The sequence below is a fragment of the Cebus imitator genome, unplaced genomic scaffold (genome assembly GCF_001604975.1).
Source record: "Cebus imitator isolate Cc_AM_T3 unplaced genomic scaffold, Cebus_imitator-1.0 Scaffold655, whole genome shotgun sequence".
Taxonomy (NCBI): Eukaryota; Metazoa; Chordata; class Mammalia; order Primates; family Cebidae; genus Cebus; species Cebus imitator.
Window position 1 is genome coordinate 550850 of NW_016107970.1, and position 8598 is coordinate 559447.

Below are 8598 nucleotides of genomic sequence, written 5' to 3' on the forward strand. Positions count from 1 at the left end.
TTGGAGACAGAGTTTCACTCTTGTTGCCCAGGTTGGAGTACAGTAGTGCCATCTTGGCTCATCACAACCTCCGCCTCCTGGGTTCAAGTGATTCTTCTGCCTCAGCTTCCCAAGTAGTTGTGATTACAGGCATGCGTCACCACACACTGGCTAATTTTGTATTTTTAGTAGAGACGGGGTTTCTCCATGTTGGTCAGGCTGGTCTTGAACTCCTGACTTCAGGTGATCCACCTGCCTCAGCCTCCCTAAGTGCTGGGATTACAGACCTGAGCCACAGTGCCCGGCCCAGAAGCTAGTCTTAACTCAGAACCTCAGGTGATATGCCTGCCTTGGCCTCCCAAAATGTTGGGATTACAGGTGCATGAGCCACCACTCCTGGCCTTAAGGCACCTTCTTATCTTCCCAATGGGGCTGTGAACCCTAACTGGAAGCTTTGTAATACGTAACACTGTATCTTCTTGAGCCGGGTTTGAGTCCCCATCCAATCAAGATGAAGCCCCAAGAGGACTATTCAAGTTCTAACATGATGTAGGGGCAAGGCAGTAGTACTCCAGATCTGGGACATGAGGCAGCTTTGGGCTTAATATGACAATCTAATAGTTCCTAAAATAGAATTATCCCAGGATAGAGCTCCATATGACAGAAGGGCTCTTCATAGGTAGTTGGTAGGGGGGAATTGTGTATAAGTAGAACCAGATGTCTTTAAAAATGCCTTCCAATTCTAATGCTACATGAGTCTGTCTAGTTGTTATGTTCCAACAGGGACAGCTCTTAAAATAGTCTGGCAAAGCAAGAGATGAGATTTCCAGTGCTGATTCGGTGGTGGAATGACTTCAGGGCAGATATTTAACCGCCACTTCCCCATGTACACAAGTGATTTCACAACTTTTGGCAAAAACAGTGCTATAAAAATGGTAAGTTTATTAAAAAAAAAAGTTTATTTGTTAAAAAAAAGAATACTGTATTTGTAAAGTACCTTCCTTCTGGGATTTTCAAATAATTTGCACACTACATTTTATTCATCTACACAGCAGAAACATCAGAAATGAGTAAACTGATGAACATATAGCTTTTTATACATTTAACACAACCAGTGCAACCACTCTCTCATTCTCCTGGCTCTGAGAAGGCAAAGAAGCCCTTTACTCAGGTCTTCGATTCTAGCATTAGTCCATCTCCTAGGGAGATTTCGCGTGGGTGCCTATGGCTATATGACCATCTGATTCTTCAGGGACAGGACAGGAATTCAGCAAGGGAGCTTAAATTATTTTAAGTAATTGTCAACATTCCATGGTGACCCTCCCCAAAAATCTAGTGGTAGGAAAGTCATCTGTACTTATTCCTCTTTCTGTACACAGAGGCCTCATTTAAATTTGTGATCCTGCTGGGCATCCATTACCTAGCCATTTAGAGATTCTGTCAAATGCACAGCAGGTTGGATACTCACCAACCCAAAGGGCTTCCTCCCACCTGCCTGGGGCCAATCTCTAGTTGACAGTGCACCATGGAGATGGAATGTCCCTTCCAGAGAGACTTTTACACAGGGAAAAGCATTTGTTATTGCCCACATTGGGCCTACTGGCTGGCTGGGCTCCAGAGGCTCCTACTCTCATTTGGTACAAAAAGCTTTACATTCTTTTTCCTTCTTATATTACATTCTTCAAAGACTTCCATGCTTGCCAGCTGGATACAACTCAAGCTTTAATGTTTACTCTTGCACAGCCCAAAGACCTTGCAAACCCAGCTTCCTTCTATTAGTAACATCACCCATTGTGGCCCAGGAACCACAAAACCTTAAAATATGGGCTTAAATATTTGGAGAACATTCCATATTGAATGGGCAAGATATGCCTATCAGATTTTTTTTTTTTTAAAAGACAGCCAATTACATCCTATCTAGTCAAATGAGTGGATTCTAAAGCAGCCTGCTGGGAAGTTCCACTTAGTCTAATGCTGTTACCAGTGTACAACACAGCCCTGGACAGTGTTCTTTGGGACATCTGTGGGAAATGCTCCAGAACGTGCTCCTTGATGGGAAACACTAATTTTTGAAAAGAAGTAGATGTCTGGAGGCAGGTCTGGTGAATAAACTGGATAGTACTGCCTTGGACCCCCAGCTGGCGGGTGGCAGTAAGCAATGAGGATAGGCTATAAGGCTGTTAACTGGCTAAGGGCCATCCTTTGGCAGGCATTTCAGACACACCTGGAGAAAGGGCAGTGGCATCTCTGATAGGCCAGCTCTAAGGAAGCTTAGTGCTTAATATAGTCACACTGCACAAATTAGCTTAGAATGCTCTCTTGCGTGGAAAATATTAAGTGTATATGCACTTGATAAGCAAAGTTCCTCAAGAAAAAAGTTTAATAGCAACGAGTTTCCATCAGTCCCCTACCTGAGAGGGTCTCTGTGAGGATTATCACAACAAACACATAAAAGGGTACAATAGGTACTTATTAAATGTTGCCTTCCTTTTACCTCTTCCTTTTTTTTCTTCTGAGATGGAGTCTCTCTCTGTTGCCCAGGCTGGAGTGCAGTGGCATGACCTCAGCTCACTGTAACCTCCGGCTCCTGGGTTCAAGCGACTCTCCTGCCTCAGCCTCCTGAGTAGCTGGGACTATAGGTGCGTGCCACCATGCCCAGCTAATTTTTTGTATTTTTAGTAGAGACAGGGTTTTACCTTGTCAGCCAGGATGCAGGATGGTCTTGATCACCTGACCTCATGATCCGCCCACCTCAGCCTCCCTAACTCTTCCTTTACTTAACAAGAATGGGGTCTAAGATCAGTTCAAGTCATAAGATCAGTTCAAGAGCTGGAAGACTAGAATGACTGACTGGTTCTCTGACGAGGAATAACAGAGGTGGAGTTTGGCAGAGTTTGGCAGAGCCTCCTTGATCTAGGAGGCTTTGAAGGGTAGTCAACATTAGAAGTCCAAAGGCACTTCTAGCCCAGCTGCTTAAGCAGAGGACAAAGACCTTCTCCTTTCAAAGGGGAGCTGAGCACAGGATTGGCAAATTTAAGGCACTTAACCTTGGACCAGCTCTGTGGGTCTGGTCTGTGGCCGCTTTCACAACCACTTACCCACCTCACTTACTACTCTCCCGGCATTCCTTTGGCATTGCGAGCTGTGGCTTGCAACATTTCAATGACGTAATTGAAGTAGCTGTCTTGCAGGATAGATTTTCTGGGGCACAGAGGACAAACCAACAGTGTCATCAGGTGTCTTGACATCCTGATGTGGCAAAACGCCTGGGGCAGGGGCCATGGTTTCAGGAAATCTCAGTTCTCAAAGGCTTAAAGCCCCATTTCAAGGCACTGAGGTTAGGCTGATATGCTGCAAAACAAGTGCCGTGGAACTTCCGTAGAAGAGGGGGAGGATGTCTTGTGGAATTCAGACCTAAGCCTAACCCTGCATTAAAAAAATGTTCACCATGTGAGAGCAGTGGTATTCCTGGGGATCTTACACTAAGGATCTGAGTTATATACTCCTGGAGGTAGGAAAGAGGCCTCATTTCATTCCCTCTGGCATGCTGTCAACCAGGCAATTATTGCTAATACTGACTTTCCCTTTGTAGGTATGTTCAAAACTGAAGTCACAGCTTGAGAGTAAGTTCCCACTTGTTTTGATAATTCCCTTTTAGTCTGAGCAGAGGACAGTCTGTTCACAGCTAGGAATGAAGTTGAAAGTTGGAATTCTGTAGCCCTGGCCAAGGCAGGTTTTGCTGTAAGAAATCTTTGCAGTTTAGCACCAACATCTTCCTAGGTCTCCTATCTAGACAGCGCAAAGCAGCAGAACATGCGAGAAATGAAAAAGCCATGGAAAGGGAGGGAGACATGCTTGCAAATAGGCCTCAAAAATGGAGGTCTCCCACTTTATTGGTATCAGAATTAATTGGCGAGTTTGTTAGAAGGGTAGATCCCCAGAACGCCCCCACCTCCAAAGTCCTGAGCAGCTGGAGGTATACAGTCATGTTGAAGGGGGAGGAGAATGGATGGATTCTACCTGAGGCAGAAAGATGAGGGAAAGGAACAAAGAAAAAGGGCTGAAAAAAGGTCTATGAATACATGGGTAGAAATGAGCAAACGCACAGAAGAACCATAAAATAACAAACATGGCTCATGCAGCTGAGTGGAACAGCAGCAGCCAGGCAAATGACCTTGCTGAGAAAGCACCATGTTGGCATGAGGCTTCATAAATCCTGGTTCTCCCTGGAGTCTCTGCTTCTAGAACACCATGTTAGCCATACAAAATTCTCAAAAAAAAAAAAAAATTCCAGAATATCAGGCTGGGCAAATGGGTCAACATATAAGAATGACTGCAAGGCAGACCAGGTGTAGTCCTGCAATACCCTACGGATGTAGCACCTCGTGGGGGGGGGGGGTCTCAAGATCAGACAAACTGGTCCTGATACCCCCAAACTAAGTATGAGCTCCCTGGGCAGAATTCTTCCGAGTGCAGTGAATCCAGCCTGGAGAGAACGCCTTCAACATGGTCAGTGTCGGCTCTGGCGCTTTGCAATCTCCTCCTGGATACGCAACTTGAGGGCTTCTCGCATGGGTGGATCCAGAGGCGTGCGTGCTGACACCTCCTCACTCACCCTTCCCGGGTCATCGCCCTATGTGGAGGAAGTCAGGAGGCTCAGGGCCTGGCCTCTTCCAGAAAGGTGACCTGCCCTTCCCTAGACAACATTCTTACAGAACTCCATTTAGCTCAGGGCTTTTTGCCAGCACCTATCATTTCACAGGTGTCCCCTATAATAGTGATTCTCCACTGGGGTCCAAGAGCCCTCCCTGTTCCCCTACTGAGAATCACCGTGAGACGGGAGTGAGTTGTGCTCAAAAGCACTGCCTGCCAGTCCTAGGCTCACATGTGGAGCAGATGCTTCCCACTGGGGTTCCTGAGGAAAACAGGGCTCAGGGTCTGACAATGATTACTACTATGGCCTACGACCTTCAGGCTGCAGCTGTTTCCACCAGGCATACCTGATGCACGATAACTGATGTGACCTCTCCACTGTCTGCCTCGTACTCTAGGCAGAAGAGCTGATGGCCAGAAGGCTCCAGCTCGGAGCCTCCACTACTGCTGCTTTCACTGGATTCTTCATAGTCTGGGTTGCGTGGGTGAGCAGAGACATCTGGAAGGATGAACCACAGTAAGAAAGAAGAGGGGGATGCTACCGAAGGTCCTGTCCATAGAGATGATGCAGGAAAATATACGGTTAAGAAAGCCCCAATCTTCTTATGGGTTCAGTGCAAGTGTTTTTTTTTTTTTTTTTTTGAGACAGAGTCTTGGCTCTGTCACCCAGGCTGGAGTTCAGTGGCACAATATAGGCTCACTGCAACCTCCAACTCCCAGGTTCAAATGATTCTCCCGCCTCAGCCTCCAGAGTAGCTGGGATTACAGCCACCCGCCACCATGCCTGGCTAGTTTTTGTATTTTTAGTAGAGATGGCATTTCACCATGTTGTCCAGGCTAGTTTCAAACTCCTGGCCTCAAGAGATCTGCTCACCTTGGCCTCCCAAACTGCTAGGATTACAGGTGTGAACCACCATGCCTGGCCCAGCCTAAGTGTTTGGTGTGCTGCCAATCAAGAACTTATTTACCTTTGCATCCCTGTTCTGAGGCGAGCACAGTCCCGTCACACAGTAGGTACCCAATACACATTTGTCTAGCAAAAAGTCGTGGAAAGCAGTAGAAGGGTAGACAGAGCTGTGTCTGGGTTCAAATCCAGGCTCTGCCATTTACTAGCTGAGATCTTGGGCAAGTTTAACCTCTCTGTGCCTGTTTCTTGACTGTGAAACAGATATAAGCATCTCATCTTATGAGGTTGTATAAAGACTCAACGAATTGATACACATAAGATCTAAAAGCACTTTAAATAATGCCTAACAAAGGCAGGGTGTGGTGGCAACACATTTGTAATCCCAGCACTTTGGGAGGCTGATTCGGGCAGATCACCTGAGTTCAAAGAGTTCAAGATCAGCCTGGGCAACGTGGCGAAACCCCTTCTCTACAAAAAATACTAAAATCAACCGGGCGTGGTGTCACACGCCTGTAGTGCCAGCTACTCGGGAGGCTGAGGCAGAAGAATACCCTGAGACCTGGAGGCAGAGGCTGCAGTGAGCCGAGATTGCACCACTGCACTCCAGCCTGGCGACAGAGCGATACTCTGTTGCTAAATAAATAAATAAAAACTTTTTTTAAAAAAAGTAATAATGCTTAACAAAAATTGAGTGTCATGTTAACCACTGTGACATCTAGGTCGCAGGGAAGCTGGGGGAAGGCCATTTACTGGGTTCATTCCACAATTATGTGCTGGTCGCTCATCGCTGTGCCAGACTTTCTCTTTGCTAGGTAGCGGAGCACCTTACTAAAATACAGCACGGTGGGGCAAACCGGCAGATAAACTTCTTGCTCCCAGATACTCTCTGTGATAGTGATGCTTAACTGGGGGCTTATGAGTCGTCCCAGTTCTTGGGGAGAATCACTCAGCGGAGATTTGGAAGCGTTGAAGCGGAGGTTCCGGGAAGAGACGAGGTGAGCTGAACCTTAGGAGTAAGAAGTGGTTTTTCCCTACAGAGAAGGGGAGTGCGTTGCAGGAAGAGCGCGCGGGCTTGAGGTAGGCGGGGCGGGCAGCCTCACCTCGGTGTCGCGGCAGGTACACCTGCAGGTCTGGCTTGCGGGGCCGCGTCGGCGCGGGCGTGTGCCGCCTCCTCACCTTCTCCTTGGCCGCCTGCTTCACCTTCTTGTCGTAGTCGTCCCTGCGGGGAGCCGAGCGGGAGTCAGGGGCTGTCGGGCCAGGCCAGGCCCGGCCAGGCCAAGAGTGGCGAAGCGGCGCAGGGCGGGGCGGTACCGGGCGATCTGGTTCCGTCGGATATGGTGCACGAAGCCGTGGTTCATGTCCAGCCGCCCGCCAGGCTTGCAGCACTGCCCCGGCCGGGGATGCGGCCCCGTCTCCATCCGGAGCCGGGGGCGCAGAGTCGCCGCCGCCTCGACGGCCCCGACAGCCGCCACCCGTCCACAGAGGTCCGCGTCGCCCCTCGCTCAGCTTCCGGCCCCGCGCCCTGACTTCCGGTCTGGGAGCCCCCGCCTGGCCAAGCGAAGCTGCGCGTGGAGTTTCCGGGTCGGGTCGGGTGGGGTTGCTTATGCTTAACTTCCACGGCCCGGACAGGGCTTTTGCTTTTTGTTTTTCCGCTACATATCAATAGGAAACAAGGACTTCGGCTTACAGCCGATACAGAAAATTCAGAAAAATGCAAATCATCTATTAATACAACTCGATGTTTACGGTGGTGCCTTCCTGTCTTTTTTTCTAGTGATAGGATGCTGTGCAGCCACCACCAGCTGTGTGACGTTGGTTGATTCTGTAACCCCGCCGCACCTCAGTTTCCTTATTAGTAAATGGGAACACCTAAAACACCCATCTCAAATAGATTGTGAGGCCTTGAAATGCTCCCATGGGGCACACAGCAGCGCCCAGGCCGCAAGCTCCGTGAAGGCTCTCCTGGCCAGGCTCGCCTCGCACCCAAGGCGCTGATGGCTTAACTATCCCCTCCGGGAGGACCCAGGGTTTTCAAGAGACCTATGGGAGTATTATTTTCTTTCTTTTATTTTTTGAGACAGACTCTTTTGCCCAGGCTGGAGTGCAGTGGCACGATGTCAGCCCACGGCAACTTTCGCCTTCTAGTTTCAAGCGATTCTCCCGTCTCAGCCTGCCGAGTAGCTGGGATTACAGGCGTGCACCACCACGCCTGGCCTATTATTTTCTTATTTATTTATTTTTTCTTTTTCTTTCTTTTGAGAAGGAGTCTCGCTCTGTCGTCCAGGGTTGAATGCAGTGGCGCGATCTTGGCTCACTGCAACCTCTGCCTCCTGGTTTCAAGGTTCAAGCCATTCTCCTGCCTCAGCCTCTGGAGTAGCTGGGATTACAGGCTCCCCCCACGACGCTCGGCTAATTTTTGTATTTTTAGTGGGGACCAAGTTTCACCTGTTGGCCAGGTTTCACCATGTTGTCCTGTCTCGGACTCCTGACCTCAGGTGATTCGCCCACCTCAGCCTCCCAAAGAGCTAAGATTACAGGCCGAGCCACCCCTCTTGGCCCATTTTTTCCCCTATATTTTTGACCACTGAGTTCACATCACAGTGTGTATAATTCTCAAGTCCTTTTTTAAAAAGTCAAAATCAGGAATTCATGATTAGGACAGGGACAAATGGCTGGGTGCGGTGGCTCACTCCTGTAATTCCAAAACTTTGGGATGCCAAAGTGGGAGTATCACTGGAGCCAGGAATTTGAGACTAACCTGGGCGACACAGTGAGACCTTATCTCTACAAGAAAAAACGTATATTAAAAAGAGAAAGAAAAAGAAAAAGAACAGGGACCAATGGTGGTCCAGCCACGCAATGGAATATTACTGAGCAATCAAAAAACAAAAAACAAAAAACAATCTGTAGCAGAACAACATGGGTTGATAATAAAGCAAATAGGGGCCGGGCGCGGTGGCTCAAGCCTGTAATCCCAGCACTTTGGGAGGCCGAGGCGGGTGGATCACGAGGTCAAGAGATCGAGACCATCCTGGTCAACATGGTGAAACCCCGTCTCT

At 48.5% G+C, this 8598-nt stretch overlaps 1 protein-coding gene across 2 annotated transcripts; it reads right to left on the bottom strand.

Moving 5' to 3' along the window:
- Positions 1-928: 928 nt before the first annotated feature.
- Positions 929-7065, bottom strand: CUNH2orf68 (chromosome unknown C2orf68 homolog). Of its 2 annotated transcripts, XM_017517979.2 has the most exons (4): positions 6851-7065; positions 6640-6758; positions 4980-5131; positions 929-4612 (listed from the first exon to the last, which is right to left on the bottom strand). In XM_017517979.2, the coding sequence occupies exons 1-4, from the start codon at positions 6955-6957 to the stop codon at positions 4490-4492; spliced, it is 501 nt and encodes a 166-aa protein (XP_017373468.1). In that variant the 5' UTR covers positions 6958-7065; the 3' UTR covers positions 929-4489. The 2 variants fall into 2 exon arrangements, with proteins under 2 accessions (XP_017373468.1, XP_017373469.1); XM_017517980.2 differs by lacking the exons at positions 929-4612; positions 4980-5131 and adding an exon at positions 6211-6545.
- Between the last annotated feature and the right edge of the window lie 1533 nt (positions 7066-8598).